This window comes from Sceloporus undulatus, chromosome 6, assembly GCF_019175285.1.
Source record: "Sceloporus undulatus isolate JIND9_A2432 ecotype Alabama chromosome 6, SceUnd_v1.1, whole genome shotgun sequence".
Taxonomy (NCBI): domain Eukaryota; kingdom Metazoa; phylum Chordata; class Lepidosauria; order Squamata; family Phrynosomatidae; genus Sceloporus; species Sceloporus undulatus.
In genome coordinates, this window is record NC_056527.1 from 78990935 (window position 1) to 79008050 (window position 17116).

Below are 17116 nucleotides of genomic sequence, written 5' to 3' on the forward strand. Positions count from 1 at the left end.
TGCCAGCATCCTCTTTCTGTAGCAGTGATAGGAAATGTGTAGCCCATGGACTACATGCAGCCATTTGTGGATGAGGGAATCCAATACCATGCTTGGGACTCCCATTGATCCCTAGAAGTCCCCAGAATACCCGTTTTTTATCACACAGAAAACCCATATTATTCACTTTGTGCTAAATAATCCTGTTTGCACTAAATAATGCTTATTATTGGGCTCCTTGTCCTCCCCAAACCAAAAATTAGCATCTTATTTTGTCAGCTGCTACCCCTGTATATGAGACCCAAGTTTAGTGCAGAAACATTTCATGATGAAATCATATTTATGTAATGCAATATCTGTTTACTGAGAACATTCAACTAGGATTTTGGAGACAGGTAAAATTCCTTCTCCCAGATGTAGGCAGCCATGTCCTTCTGTTATTTGGAAGGGGCAGTTTCTCTAACAGATTTGGGAGGGCTGACAACAGTGGCTTCTTTTTGCTGCAATTACTTGTTTTGGCTTACCACTAGAGAGCAAAAAGAGAAATGTGAAAATACCACTTCTGTTGCCATTGAGATTTACGGGTTCCTCCAAATCCTGTTAGAGAATTTTGGTTTTGAAATAAACAGTGAATTTCCACACCCATGAATTGTGTATGTGTGCCCATGCCTTCAAATAATCTGTCAACGTATGGTAACCCAAAAAACTGCACAAGGTTTTCTCAGGCAAGGAATACTCAGAGTTGATGTGAAGTCAAAGGCTTTCACAGCTGGAATTCTTAGTTTTTTGTGGGTTTTTCGGGCTATGAAGCTGTATTCTAGAAGAATTTATTCCTGACGTTTCAGCAGCAGCTGTAGCTGACATCTTCAGAGAATGCTGGCATGGAAGAGAGTGGGGTATATATACTGTTGATTGAGAGGAAGCGATTTACATGTTAATCTGTGTGTTCTTCTGTTGTTGAATGGCAACAACAGACATCCTAATGACCCAATGCCTTGCTATTCAGCAATAGAACAGTACACAGATTGACATGTAAATCGCTTCCTCTTAACCAATAGTATATATACCCCACTCTCTTCCATGCCAGCATTCTCTGAAGATGTTGGTGAAATGTCAGGAATAAACTCTTCTAGAACACGGCTTCATAGCCCGAAAATCCACACAAAAAATCAGAGACAATGTTGCTAGTTTCTTCTTTCTACATATTGCCCACAACACCTAGTATTTGTTGGTGGGTTTCCACACAGTGGTGTCACTAGGGGGCGTGGGCTGCACTAGGTGACACCCTAAGAGGAGTGGCACCAATGTGCTTCAAACATCTGCCCTTTGGCAGAAATGGGCTGTGGCATTCACCTGCATCTCTTTAAAATGCTAGGGGCAAAACTAATTGGGAGAAAAAGGAGAGGCCTCCATGTTTTAAAAAAATTAAATTTAAAATTAAAATTTTGATATTTTAATAGTTTTATTTTAAAATTCTTTTAAAATATTCTTTGAAAATATTACATCTTAAACAAATTTTCACATGAAACTATGTACAATCATCCCTCCATATGTGCAGCTTTGATATTTGCGGATTTGATTAGTCATGGATTTGATTGATATGTTCTCTCTAGGACTATCTAGGTCCTCCAGTGCAACTCTGTGGTCAACTTTAACTAAACGTTGCACTGAAAGACCTAAAGATTCCTAGAGAGAATACTCTAGTAGACATTTGTAGCTCCTCCAGTGCAGTTCTATGGTCAGTGTCTGTTGGACGTTGACCACAGAGTTGGGCTGGAGGACCTAGAGATTCCTAGAGAGGTGTCCTCTCAGGTAAAAACATGGTGTTTTTGTTATTTGCTGTTTTTTCCATATTCATGGGGGTCTTGTGCCCCTAACCCTAGCGAATATGGAGGGACAAATGTACATGTAAAGACATTTAGACTGTGCATATGATATTGTAATTTAAAGGCATAATTTTAATTTTACCAGTTATTCATGTCACAACAATTACCATTACATTCAGTGATATACAGGAATTATGATTTATAAGTAACATTAGTATAAAATACATTACTAAGAATTCTGTATGGTGTGATATAGGAGGAGGTCATTGGTGGTGGTAACACCATGGGTTACTGCACCTGGTGATGCCAACCCTAGTAATGCCACTGCTTCCATCCAAATACTAACCAGTGCTGACCTTGCTTAGTTTCCAAGATCAGACAGGATTTGATGCCTTTAGGGTATTTAGGTCCTAGAATGTGAATTAGGTGCCATTTTCCCCCTCAGTCCTGTAGAACTGTTGACTGAGTGCTCAAGATCATATACTGTATAGTACTATCTTCCACAGTGGTTCATAGGAAATGGTAAAAAGGGATTAAAGATAAGCAAAGCAGTGTATATTTAAAAGAAGTTACTTGAGTGCATAGTCACCTTTATGATTGAAACATAACACATTTTTGCTTCTTCTTTTTCAAAAAATCTAGATGGCACCACAGGATGGCAGAGAAGAGGGCATTTTTCTAAGTGTCCTGAGGAATATAAGCACTACTGTGTCAAGGGAAAATGTCGTTATGTTGCAGTAGAACAGACACCAGCATGCATGTATGTGGAAATTTCAAAGCATTCAAAATATTGCACTTACCAGCAGCTAACCTCTGGCATGATGAACTCTCTGGAAATATTTGGCTAATGGCATATTTGGTAGCAGAGCCTGTTTTGCTTAAGTCAAGTTCTGGGGCTTATTCCAGGGTATGATAAATATTTTGAAAGACATGATGCAGCCCTGCGTCTGATGCTTGTGGAAACTTTGAGTCTATTTCACCTCCAAATAGTCTTAAATGGTGATGAGTGATGAGAGGTTTCATCAGAGAAGGAGCACTAGTTCCACTAAGCGTGGAGCATTGGATATGACAGTATCTAGAGAAGGATATTTTGCAAATTACTTTTTTTTCCCCAGAGAGAAAATAGGTGCATTACATTTGCAGTAGAGACTCTAAACACGTTTAAAAGTTTGTCCCCCAGGGCTGTGTCTGGAGTAAGATCTGGAGATGGCCCTATTTGTGCACCAGCACTTAAACTCCATTTGGAAATGTAAATCTTGAACTTGACCATAGTTTTAGATGCTATATCATATCATAGTTTTAGGTTTACTGCTAATTGAGATTACCCTGATTTTAACAACTCTTGAGGCATCCCTTGAAGATCCTCCTGCAGTCTGCTGTCTTTCTGCTGTATTGTCACATCTTGAGGGCACCAAGTTATGGAGAGACTACTTTTTGATATGTATTTTCTGTTTCTTCATCACTCATTACCATGGTAGTTGTTGCTTTGCTACTGTTTATATTGTTTTGTTTTTAGTTGCCTTGGAGGTCCTTGGTGGACAGAAAGGCAAAACTTAATTTTTATTGCTTTAAAAGAAAAATATTAAGATTTAAATAATTTCAAATGCGATCAGTAAGAAAATAGTTAATGATAAATTAACTTCACAGAACCTGCCTTATGAATTTCCCTGCAACATGCAGGCACAGGATAATGGTGTGGCATTTGCTTGCAAACCTCTGATTATGATGTAAAAAAATAATACAAGGAAACCATTCATATAAAAAACCTGTTGGAAAGTACTTATGTAAGTAAAAACCAAAATCCATGTATTTATTGAGCTCTTCTCATTCCCAATAAAACAATATAGTTAAATCTAAGTTATTGGAGTCAGCAGTGCCCCATAGTGGAAGCAGTGAACATATATTTATTTTGTATTTAGAATCTAGCATATCCCATAGTTGTTTTTAAAATAAGAACATACAAAGTTGGATCAGATTTAGTCATGCTTAAAATTTATCTGTTTTTAAAAACGTATATTTTTAAATGAACAAACACAATAAAAATGTAAAACACAATAAATAATAAAACCTTGGAGAATGCATTAATATCAAGACTATAAAAAGAAAAATTCAAATGGTAAGGAAAAAATCATAATATTACATGGTCACAGCATCTTAGGCCTGTTACAGACTGCCAAAATAAAGCTGCTCTGGGTCTCTTTGGAGGTATGCTGTTTAAATGATGCATGCACCCTAAGAATCCGGAAGCTGCACCAAAGCTGCACTCCAGTGCTTAGGAATGGAGTGTGGCTTTGGCGCGACCACTGGACTCTTAGGACCCATGCATCAGTCAAACAGCATACCTCCAAAGAGACCTGAAGCAGCTTTATTATGGCAGTCTGTAACAGGCCTATGTTTCAGTTAAGAAGAAGGCATACTGTATAATTCTAAAAATTGTCATGGTTTTTAAAGGATGTAGTTTGCCATTATCATTATAATAAGTAATGGTTGCCAAATACTACAAAGCTTCTACGTTTATAATTAAAATCTCTGTTTAACAACGATGATTAATAGTGTTAACTCCCCCCATTCAAGAAACCATGTGTATAAAATAACATTTGAGTAAAGCAATAAAAATAGTAAAACAACAGGAATCAATACAGCATTTCTTATTTGGTAGTGAGAAAAGGTTCATGAAATAGTTAACTTTCCCCCCCTGAATCACATTTCTGTTCACTAGATTTCTCAAGACAATTTACAATAAAAAGTATTTTTAAAAGTTAAAAAATGGAGTGGTTTAACAATTGCCATAGTGAAACTAAGCAGTGAATTCTGTAGTTCTGTTATTGCCAAGGAAAAGACCCCATGCATGTCTCGCTTCCTCAGGCATAACCTGATGCAGTAATGGAACTCCTAGGAAAACTGGGAGTAAACAATATGATATTTATTTACTCCTCTTTCAAAATGAGGGGCGGACAGGAATGTACTCAGTAGTCAACACTTTCTGATCTACCTCTAGGCAAAGTGTTTGCTTGGTATAGGGCCACCTAGCAGAAGGAAGTTTAATCTATATGAGCAAGGGAGCTGTATACACTGTGCCATTCTTTTAACTTCTCTTCTCTTTAATTTACAGCTGTGAGAAAGGTTACACTGGTGCAAGATGTGACAGGTTGGACTTGTTTTATCTGAGAGGAGATCAAGGTCAAATGGTGGTGGTTTCCTTGATAGCTGTTATGGTGCTGCTAATCATCCTGGTTGTTTGTATATGCATTTGCACTCAGTAAGTATTATGCCCCCATGACAGCACAGATAATTTATTTAGGCAGTCTGTTGTTTCTACCTGAATTATGAGGTTCACGAGTAAAGAGTTCCTAATGCTCCAGATATGTATTACTGTTCAACAAAGACATGTTGGTTGTTCTCTTTTATGTGACCTGTCCAGGTCCAAGACCAAACTTTATCCCCATTCAGAAACATGAAGCCAACTTTTAATTGTATCTGTGTGTGTTGGAGGGGTGGCAGGGAGAATAGTATTTAACTTTCATTTTTTATTAAATTGGACATAAGAACAGAAGATAATCCCTGGTTATTCAGGCTAAATATTTATTTGGGTCAGAGATGGGCCTACAGGCTTTCATCCGTCTGGTTTTTCACAGTTTCCAATCTGATTTTCCAGAGTGCTGCTTCATGTAGAGAGCCTCCCAAAAGACAGTGGTCTCCTTCCTGAAGACAGTCACACTGTCCATGGAGGAGATGAGAACAGTGACAAAGGGGGAAAGTTAGTATGCATGACCACAGTCTCCCTCCTCCTTTGAAGAGCCTACATGTCCTTGGAATAACTAAAATGGGCTAACATGAGTCTAAATCCAGTTGTTAGCCCCAACTACATAAACCCATTGAAGCATGGGAATTTATATACAGTTGTTCCTCCTAACTTGCAGATCTGAGATCCGCGCCCTCAACTGTATGCGACGGGGCAACCTCCGCTATTTCTAATGGGATGCACACCCAGTGGCATGCCCCATTCAAGCCTAGGGGGCTTCAATACGTGTGAGCCTACATTTTTGCAGGAGTTTTGGTGTCCAGAACGGAGTCCCCGTGAAAACAGAGGGCCAACTGAACCTGTTAGTTTAAGTTCCTGTTAATTCAATGGTATATTTGTAACTATCAATTGGATTTAGAAAGTTTAGCCATTTTAATTTTTTTTAAAAATGATTTCACTTAGAGATAATACTTTTTGTCTTACTAAGGCTACCTTTGGAAAGATATGCTAGAAATCACTTGTTGTTGAGATGTAATTTTGCAATTTCTCTTTTGAGTTATTGTCGTAAGAAGCGTAGGAAGAGGAAAGAAGACGAAATGGGAACATTTGATAAGGGACTGCCTCTTAAAACTGAGGATATTCTAGAGACAGACACTGTGTGAAGGTAAGAGAATTTCAGAAGTGCTATACACTATGATGCTATATAAAAATTGTATGTTTAATTATTCCATTTTGCTTTCCTTCAGACAAATTGAATGAAGACTGGTCAACTTTTCCTTTTGAATTGTGAGTGTTTTAAAAGTACTGTGTGTTCATCACATTTAGATGGATTCATGTTCATAAAGGCTCTTGGTCATGTAATTTTTGTTATGTGGTTTCAAGTCGTTTTCAGCTTATGATGGCCCTAAGGTAAATCTGGGGCTGACAGAGTGTGGCTCGCCCACAATCACCCCGCAGATTTCCATGGCTGAGCGGGGAATCGAACCATGATCTCCAGAATCCTAGGCCTGTGCTCAAACCACTATACCGTACTGGCTCTCTGGGAATAGGATGGCACAATTTCTGCATGTGGACATTAAAACTTTCACTGATAAATCCTAATAAACATTTGAATGGCCTTCTTGAAATGTTGGTCCAGTGTACCATAATTATCTTCATTAGTTAATATAGGTAGCTGGATACTTATGAAGACAGGGAAATGTCTTCCTCTGGCCACAGAAATGGCCCAGGACATTTTGTTGCCTGAAACAGAACAGCAGTGAAGCTGCATAGGCCATCTGAGTTGTCTGGTATCTCAGGCAGGAAAAAACCTCTTCTTCTCCTTCTTGCTAATAAGAATTCAGTAAACTGACATAGATGAAAAATGTCGCTATCCCTACACAATAACCAAAATCTGCTGCTTGAGGCAGCCACCTCATTTTGCCTAATGACAAAAAGTACCAACTCTGTTCTTAACAAATGCCTGATTATTTTCAAGTCAATAAACCTTTGAGGTCATGACAGATGCTTAAAATGTATGTCTGATTTTGGAAGCTAAACAAAGTCAGTACTTGGAAAGGAAGACCATCATGGAATACCAGTGTTATAGACTATATTCAGAAAAAGACAATAGTGAATCACCTCTGACTATTCCTTACCTAAGAAAACCCTATGAAATTTATAAAGTTGCTATAAGTAAGCACATGATTCAAAGGTACACATTTTATAATAAATAATAATAAACATTTATTTATATCCCGCCCCTTTGAGGTAAATCGGGGCGGCTAACAGTAATAAAATACAATACATCAAAATCTACTCTCCCCCTCTTAAAAAGTTATTTAATTTAGACAGTACCTTATCAGTGGTGAGTTGCTTATATGATTTGTTGGCTGTGAGTAAATTCTGCCCATTTACAAGCCTATTAATATAATGTTCTCAAACGTTTTCAACTAATGGTGAGTGAGTATCAAAAGGATGAAGACGAGAAGTAACCATGAATCAATAGTTTTATAAAGTGAATTTTAGCAAACATTATCACCATTCTAATACCGTCATCTTATAAATGTTCAGTATAATGGGAAATAAAATTGAGAGCCAATGTATTGTAGTGGTTTGAGTGCTGGACAACTCTGGAGACTATGGTTTGATTCCTAGCTCAGCCATAAAACCTGCCAGGTGGCCTTGGTCAAGGCACAACTCTCTCAGTCTTAGAGGATGATAATGGCAAACCCCCATTGAAGAAATTTACCAAGAAAACCCCATGGGGTCACCATAAGTAGGAAACTACTTGAAGAACCACCACCACAACATGGATCTTAGTTCCAAATTAAAATAGTGTACCTGTGAGATAGCCACATACATTCTCTTGAGGACAGAGGAACACAAATTTAATGAGTCCTAAGAATGCGGTCCTATGCACTTACCCAGAACACCTAACTGTGATGAAAGCAGCAGGAATTATTTCTGCAAAACACTGAGCTGCAAAATAAATGCTCTGACAGTTAATTTCTATTTTATCCCTACAGATTGTTAAAGGTTCCTGCTGGCAGGTGCCCTTCTCCTCTCAATGACTTTCATGAGGGTTAGTGACTTGAAAATAAATGTGGCGGAATGGACAAGGGTCTATTGTTTACATTCATTTGTAACCCTTTATTTTGTGAAATTGGATCAAATTGTTTTGTGTAGAAAACCAGGGACTGAGCGCAGTTCTTCCAGCTTCTTGAGTTCATCAAAATGAAAGGGAAACTGGTATTGTAGTCATACTTAGCACAGACTGATGTCATAGATAGCAAAACTAATGGATCTAATAATGCCATCAGGAATAAATATAATGGCAATTCAGGAATAAATATAACACACAATTTAGTTTGAATGTTGTTTTTAAGTAGCAAGGAAATGTTTTATTGGCTATGTTCAAAACATCTGTACCCTTTTGTATTTTGGTTTGGCATAATCTTGACTGAGACCGATGCATTATAATTGTGTTCCAACAATTTATAAAATGCCAGTGTTGAGATATCTTGTCCCTTAGATATTTTCAAAGATGGAAATGAGTTGAATACTTGATCTTTCTAGCATGTCTTAAGCTTCTCAACACACTTTAGCACTGCTCTCATTCAACTGAAATAGCAAATTATCATACACACTTTTTAGGTTGAGCAAATGTATGCCACATCTAGAATTCAGTACTACCAGAGGACAATATTATTAAAGTATTTTATTTTGATATACAGTCAGCCCTTCATATAAACGGATTTTATACACAGATTCAAGCATACAGGGTTTGAAAAATGTATAAATTTTAAATATCAAACCTTGATTTTCCATTTTTTTTAATAAGTGACACTATTTTGCTATGTCATTACATTTAATGGGACTTGAGCATACATGGATTTTGTTATACACGGAGGATCTTGGAACCAAACCTTAGCATATAACAAGGGTTCACTGAGGAACACATTGACTGATCATGTGAAAAAACCTCAAAAATAATGGTACAGTGGACCCTTGTTATACGCTGGGGTTTGGTTCCAAGATCCCCCCATGTATAACAAAATCCGTGATGCTCAAGTCCCATCAAATATAATGACATAGCAAAATGGTGTCCCTTATAAAAAATGGAAAATCAAGATTTGAAATTTAACCTTTTTTTGAATATTTTCAAACCGTGGATGCTTGATTCCATGTATAAAAAATCCGTGTATAAGAAGGGCTGACTGTACATAGTCTCATTTAAAGGTACAATTCTTTACTTGCTTATCAGAGAGTAAATCCCATTGAGTCCCACTGGAGCTAATTTCTGCATAGGCATGTATATGATAGCACTATAAGCAACTAGGGCTGTTATGGTTTTTTCCTAATGCACAAATAAATGTCACAGTTCAAACAAATATAAGATTATATGTCTGCTATATTTCAACTTGTGTGTTGTCTCGTAACGGTGCACCAGAAACACTTACCTTGTTTACTTTTTTAGGAGTTTAGGGTTAAAACTACTACAGCAATTTAAAACTATCTCAGGTAAAACTATCACAAAGACCAATGCAGAGAATTAGAAGACAACAACAAAACGGGAAAAACCGGAAACCTATTCCACAAGATTCGGGAAATCAAAGGAAAGTTCAAACCAAGGGCAGTGACACTCGGTGACAATAAAAATAACATAATTCAAGACCAGGAAGGAATAAAAAGACATTGGATGCAATACACAGAAGAGTTATATGAAAGAGATGACAACATGAAGGACACATGGAATGAAGAGCCATATGAAGGTGAACCTCAAATTCTAAAAAGCGAGGTGGAAGCTGCAATAAGAGAAATGGAAAAAAACAAGTCTCGAGGAACAGATGATATTCCACCATAATCAACTCTAGTGCTAACCAACATATCTCAACAGAAGAAGATTAAGATTAACCAAAAGAAGATTAACAATGGGGAGGGCAGCTATGAAAAATCTAGAAAAGATCCTAAAATGCAAAAATATAGAACTCGGCACATAAATTAGAATCATATAAGCCATTGTAGTCTCCATTATCATGTATGGATGTGAGAGCTGGACAGTAAAAAAAAAAGATAGGAACAAAATCAATTCATTTGAGATGTGGTGCTGGAAAAGAGTGCTGAGGATCCCATGGACAGCCAAAAAGACAAACAAATGGGCCCTAGAGCAGATCAAGCCAGAAATTCCCCTGACAGCCAGGATGACAAAACTTAGGCTGGTGTACTTTGGACACATCATGAGAAGCCATGAACCACTGGAAAAAACAATAATGCTAGGAAAGGTGGAGGGATGTAGAAACAGAGACCATGAGTATGAGTTTGCAAGGGTTGGGCAGTGCAGTATAGGACAAGGGGTCTTGAAGATGTCTCATCAGAAGGGTTGCCATGGGTCAAGATTGACGTGAAGGCAGTTAACAACAAAAGGGTAAGGAAATACAATGGATAAAAGTTGAACCTATGAAAAGGTAAATAATCTAATTTTAAAACATTCAGATAATAATATTTTACAGTATTGTACTCTTTCTCTGATTCAGGACTGACCTGATTAGTCTTTAATTAGTGTGTGGACAGGGCTTAGTGGAGGGGACACCTTTTAAAAATAAATTAAATATGTTTACAATGGAATAAAGGCATGCTTATTTATTTATTTGCTTAATAATGTTGTATTCACCAGTTTGCGGTGAAACACAGAAATCTGTCCAAAACTTTGTTTAGATGAATGCAGGATTCCCTTTCCAATAGACAAAGCACTTCCATATCTTAATTGGGTGCATAGTTCTTCTCTTCTCTGTCGTGTATCCCTCAGATCCAGACCACAGCCAAGGCTTGTAGATTCTTTCTATACAATATTGCCAAAATCCGACCATATCTCTCCGCCTCTACTGCCAAGATCCTGGTCCATGCCCTAGTGGTCTCACGACTTGATTACTGTAATGTCCTCCTGGCTGGGCTTCCTTTTTCTCACCTCCGTCCTTTAATCTCTGTCCAGCATTCAGCTGCACGCATTATCACTTCCACCCACCGCTCCGACCACATCTCTCCTGTGTTGGCATCCCTTCACTGGCTCCCTCTCCCTTTCCGCATTCAGTATAAGCTCCTGCTGTCGACATTCAAAGCCCTCCATGGACTGGCCCCTCCTTACTTATCAGACCTTCTTTCTCCTCACCTTCCCACCAGGGCCCTCCGTTCTGGTAGTCAAGGGTTCCTGTCCCAGCCCAGGATTTCCTCTGCCCCATCCCGGATTCGCCCCTTTTCACTTGCTGCCCCTCACTCCTGGAACCTTCTTCCTCCACAAGCAAGAGCCATCACTTCTTTAACCAGCTTCAAAACGGAGTTGAAAACCATCCTATTCAGAGAAGCCTTCCCAGGCATCGCATAATTGTCGCTTACTATCTGATCTTCTGTTGTTGGCTGTTTATTGATCCATTTCCTGTATTGCTATGTACTGTATATGTATTATTCTACTTGTGAGTATATATTTTCCCTGGATAATGATTAACCTTCCATTATGAAGCCAAGCCCTCCCTCCAGTCCATCTGCCTTGGTCCAGGCCTCGGAGGTTGAGAGGAACTGCTGGACCTCTTACCCTTTCCCGTCACCACCCCCTTCTCCTTCTGTGTCATGTCTTTTTAGATTGTAAGCCTGAGGGCAGGGAACCGTCTAACTAAAAAGATTGTATGTACAGCGCTGTGTAAATTTACAGCGCTTCATAAATAAAGGTTAATAATAATAATAATAATAATAATAATAATAATAATAATAATAATGTAATCACTTAGCCAGTATAAGTGTTAAAAAATATCCACAAACACCTGGAGAACTTCAACAGAAAAGAAGAAATACTGAAAGGAAACAAAGTTTGGCTACCAGTCCTGAAACACACCAAAATCAAGACTCAGTACATGCAAATGAACACCACCCAGGGTCAGGGGATTTCCTTACAGACATCCTCCCACCTTGAGGCCCTGCCATTCAACAACAGATTGACACACAGATTTACATGTACATCACTTCATCTCAACCAAGAGTCACACAAGTATATATACCCAACACATTTGTATGCCACCACCCACTGAAGATGCCAGCCATAGATGCAGGCAAAACGTCAGGAATAAATTCTTCCAGAACACGGCCTCATCGCCCGGAAAACCCACAAAAAACTATGTTTAAAAAGTTTTTTCATGTGCTACATTTGACAAAGACATTTACCAGTCTTAACAATCACACATAAGACTGAGTTTTATTGGTAATCGCAACTACAGCAGTTGAGTGTGCATAAATGCTATTGATCACATGAATCAGTGTAAATCCATTTAAAGACATTCTATTGATTCAGTGGATCTACTCTACTTTGAACTTTCAACAGGATTCAGGCCATGATTTGATTAAACATATTTATCTGAAATCAAATGACATTTGTCTAATGAAGGTTGCGGTTGGAATGTCCAAGTTCTCTCATCTGTACTCATTTTCTTTCACCATTACACCTTTATGAGATGTTTGCAACATAGAAGTCAGGGCTAAGAACATCTTATCTGCTGCTGTAAAACGTAGCTCCAGCCCTCTGTGGAACTTGGGCCTTATACCCCTGGCATCATATACCCATTTGCCAATCCAGAGTGAGAGCATTCCCACTGTATCAGAAACTGTACCTGAATTAATAAACTACGAAGTGAGAAGGCTAGGGTTTTCTGTATCGGAATTAGAGGCATTAAAGGCAATAACATGTCAGTTGCTTTGAGTCCAAATGCGTAAGTGTTGTTTACGTTTCAGCAGAATCACTTCATTAATAGTCTCTTTTAGTAGATGAAAAATTTATTGCCATGATGTGGAGTTAATATATATATTGCCCAGAGCTATGATGGCACTAATTCTATGTGCAGTTAATAAGGCAGCAGCAAAAATACAGGCATACTTCAGTTAACAAAGCTTCTGACAAAGAAACTCCTTTTTACAAAGTCTTTTTAAATCCATCTAACCTCCTCCGTGCCCTCTGTCAAGCTGCAGGTTTTTAAAAGCAGCGTTGACATTGGGAGGATGATGAAGAACAGCTGTGAAAGCACAGACCTTTGGTGTTGGGTTGCAACAATACATCTGAGTAAACAGTGCAATAAAGCTTGAGCTGAAAAGGAGGAATGATACCTTAGCTGTGTGTACCTGCCTACAACAGACAAGGTAAACAGGAATTGACTCCAGCATACGAAAGAAGCAATATATCTATAAGTTTGGCCACTAAAATAGAAAGTTAAGAAAATTGGAGGCTGGTGAAAGAAGCAGATTTCAGGTGTTGTTCCTAAATGATAAACTGCCAAGATATCCTGATACAAACAAATGTTTCTGAGAAGAGAATGAGAGAATGAGAGAAATAACTAGGCTATACTAAATAGATATATACCCCAGTATGATTGTAATAACTGTCCATTATGGATTTATATAATGGATGCTGTTAGATTTAGCAATCTAACAACAATTTCAAGAATATTAACCCTTGGAAACCTATATGTGTGCACAGGTCCCTGTTTAGATATACATAGTTCCTCAGCAGCGGACATGGCATTTCTTAATGGATAAATGGATGAGTGATACTGTATTTTATAAGATGGTAATTTTTCTCTAAGTGTTATTTGTCAAATAGCCTACTAAAGTGGTGCAAAGAGAAAGGTTTTTATGAATGTGAAACATCTTACTTGCCATACACTGTAATGGATTGTAATAAATGTATGAGACCTTACACACAATGTAGTGCAATGAAAATAATGGGTGCAAACATTGCTGTGTCTGTGTTTTTTTCCCTAAGGGGAGAGTATATGTTTGTGTATCTATAACTATAATAAATAGCCTAAAATGAGCAGATAGTCTGCTCATTCTCTCATATAAATGTCCTGAGATTCCAGTACTTAAGAATATTTAAGTGGAGTGTTCATGTTAACTCTTTCTGTCTGGATTTCACCACCATACATACACAGGCATCCAAAAGATTATGAGAGGACTCCAGACCCAGACAGATTACAGATTATCTGACAAATGGCAAAAGATCCCCAAATCCCTCAATCTAAAGAGGTATGGGTGGGGAACAATGCCTGTTTTAATATAGAATCAAGACATCTAGCATTTTCTAGTAGATTGTAACAAGCAAGAATGCTAATAAGTCAAATGCAGCTTACCAGCCAGGAGAAGATCACTCTGTGTGTGAGTCTGTTTACACTGATATATTAGTAACACTTCATCACCACTGAATATGTTTGCTGTGTTCTGTGAGATGAATACTTGCTGAGTCCTTATTCATTGGATTTTTTTTTTACAAGTACTATGGATCTTTCCCATCCATGGGGGTTCAGTTCTGAGGCCCTCCATAGATAGGAAACAATGTGGATGCTGCCCTATATTCAGTGGGTGTTGATGTGCACATGTCCACATCAGTGTGTCTGTGCGCACACACAACCATTGACTAACATAGGGCATGGCAATCTGCAGGCAGTTGGATTTGCAGGTTACTAATCTTCCAATAGGCAAACCCACTGTAGGCTACTATACATTGCAGGTGAGTAAGTGAGTTGGCACTTTGTATGGTATCTTTCCCCAAAGTCACACAAGGATGGAGATTAGTTGTAATAATTATGAACTTCTCTCTTAGTAAACTCTTTAAACGCTTGGATTCCTTGTGATTGGGTGAGCTATAAATAATAATAATAATAATAATAATAATAATAATAATTATTATTATTATTATTATTATTATTTAAGGCTGCAGTCCTCCACCCACTTTGCTTATAGCAAGATTTTTTGAACCCAAGAAGTCATATTCTGAATAGATGTGCATAGAATTGAAGCTCCAAGTTAGCGTCAGTTTGCGTTCTACTTGTTGATCTTGATACAAGCACATTTTATTGGGCAGTCATGTGCCGCATAAAACTTCATTTTCAGAAATCACAAAGTTGTAGCATATTCTGCCTGTTACCTTCTACAGATGCACTCACAACCATTCCTCACTCCCTAGACACACAACATTCATTTTGAAGAATAGAGGGGTTTTATTTTAGCTCAATACATGACATTCCCGTTTGCCATGGTCCATACCCAAAGCCTGTAAAAGTTACTATTTTGGACTACAACTTCTAGAATCCCTATGTGACCATGCTGCTGAGGGATTCTGGAAGCTGTGTTTAAAAAGTAACTTTTATAAACTCTGTCCATACCTCCCATAAGACAATTTGATGTGACTGGTAATCTGACTACTTGAAATATGTGTTACTCAGAAAGTTCAGAAAATAACAAAAGGTTGTGTGATACATTAAAGACCAACAAATTTTATTTGCCATAAGCTTTTGTGGACTCCAATGAACTTCTTTAGATACAGGCCATGAAAGTTTATGCCACATAAAACTTGACAGTCTTTAAAAGTGACACAGGACTTTTTGTTGTTTTTTCTGCAACAGATTAAGGTGGCCCTGAGTATATAGTTGTGCAGATTAACACTCTGACAAAAATCTCATTTTCCACACATGTTAAAATTTAAAAGTATATAGTATTTTCCCTCTATTTCCTAAAAGATGCCCTTACTATTTTTCAAAATTTAATGCATGAAGTTGTGACTATTTTGTACTCAAGCCAATGAGACCTTAATTAATTAGAATTAACTTTGCTTTTGGTTAATGCAATTAACTTCATTTAAATTAGAACCATTAGTGACTTTATTTTTGTAATACCATTATTGTTCAGCAGAGAAAAGCCATATCAAGTTTCGATATGCCAAATTCTGAATTCTTAGTGATTTTTAGGACAGTGGTTGGCAGATGTTTCACCACATGATGGTGCTATTTTACTCAGTTCTCTCTGAAGGCACCAGATCCTGCCTGATCTTGGAAGCTTAGCAGGGTCAGTCCTGGTTAGAACTTGGACGCGAGACAACCAATGAATACCAAGTGTACTATGTTTTTGTTGTTAGCTGCCCTTGAGTCAATCTTGATCCATGGTGATATCTCCAAGACGCCCTGTCCTCCACTGCTCTGCTTAGTTCCTGTACATTCATACTCATGACCACCTTAACAGAGTCCATCCATTTAGCATGTGGCCTTCCTTTCTTTCTACTTCCCTTCACCTTTCCTAGCATTATTGTTTTTTTACACTGAGTAGTTCCTTCTTATGATCTGTCTGAAGTATGACAATGTAAATTTTGTCATCTTGGCTTCCAGAGAGATTTGTGGCTTAATCTGCTCTAGGTCCCATTTTTTGGCTTTTGCACTTGATCTTCCTTAGTAGTTGTTCCAGGTCTGGGAAGTTTTCTGCTTGTATTATGGTGTCATCTACATATCTTAAACACTCCCTCCTATTTTCACTCCTCCTTCTTCTGTGTCCAGGACTTTTCTTACAATATGTTCTGCATATAAGTTGAATGGGTAGGAGGTAACTGTAGGCTTTATTTTAGAGGAGGGAACTGGCAAAACCACCTTGCCTAATTCCTTGTCTAAGAAAGCCCTATAGAATTCATGGGGCTCCATAAGTCAGATAACTTGAAGGCACACACACACACACACAAACAAACACACTCTGACCTGAGATAAAAATGCAATCAACAAATTAGTGGAATATGTCCGTACCAGTGGTATAATACATAAATTCAGTAATAAACCCCACCTCCAACAGGTCAAGTTTATGCCTAGTTTTGTAGCTGTGATTTGTCTTGAAATCAGTGCCCCAGCTGGCATTTAACAACCTGCACTTTTAGCACGACATTTATTTCCATTAAAGGTTTTCCTTCAGTTTTCTCCTTTCTAATCTTGGGATTTTTCAAAATGTATAGAAAAAAACATAATGGAGCAGCATGGACAATAATCAGGGATGATAAGTGTTGTAGTTCGACAACACCTGGAAGGCCATAGGTTTATCCCTGCTGCAACATAAAACAGGAGGGATGATGGAGACCTTGTTTTAAAGTCCATGATTACTCAGCATACCTTTCTAGGAAGGAAGAAGGGGAAGGTAACTTTGGCATGTTACAGACTGCCAAAATGAAGCTGCTTCGGGTCTCTTTGGAGGTATGCTATTTAAATGATGCATGGGTCCTAAGAGTCCGGAGGTTGCACCAAAG

The 17116-nt window shown here is 38.1% G+C and overlaps 1 protein-coding gene across 3 annotated transcripts in view; it reads left to right on the top strand.

Annotated features, from left to right (window-relative positions):
* BTC (betacellulin) overlaps positions 1–9642 on the top strand; it is a 65380-nt gene extending 55738 nt beyond the window's left edge. For 2 of the 3 annotated variants that reach the window (XM_042472931.1, XM_042472930.1), the window contains 4 exons: positions 2448–2565; positions 4918–5064; positions 6104–6211; positions 8055–8806. In XM_042472931.1, the coding sequence (XP_042328865.1) occupies positions 2448–2565; positions 4918–5064; positions 6104–6209 (371 nt within the window). In that variant the 3' untranslated portion in view covers positions 6210–6211; positions 8055–8806. Of the gene's footprint in view, positions 1–2447; positions 2566–4917; positions 5065–6103; positions 6212–8054; positions 8807–9505 lie in introns of those variants that run through there. The other variant, XR_006104516.1, reaches the window with a different exon arrangement.
* Positions 9643–17116: the final 7474 nt, after the last annotated feature.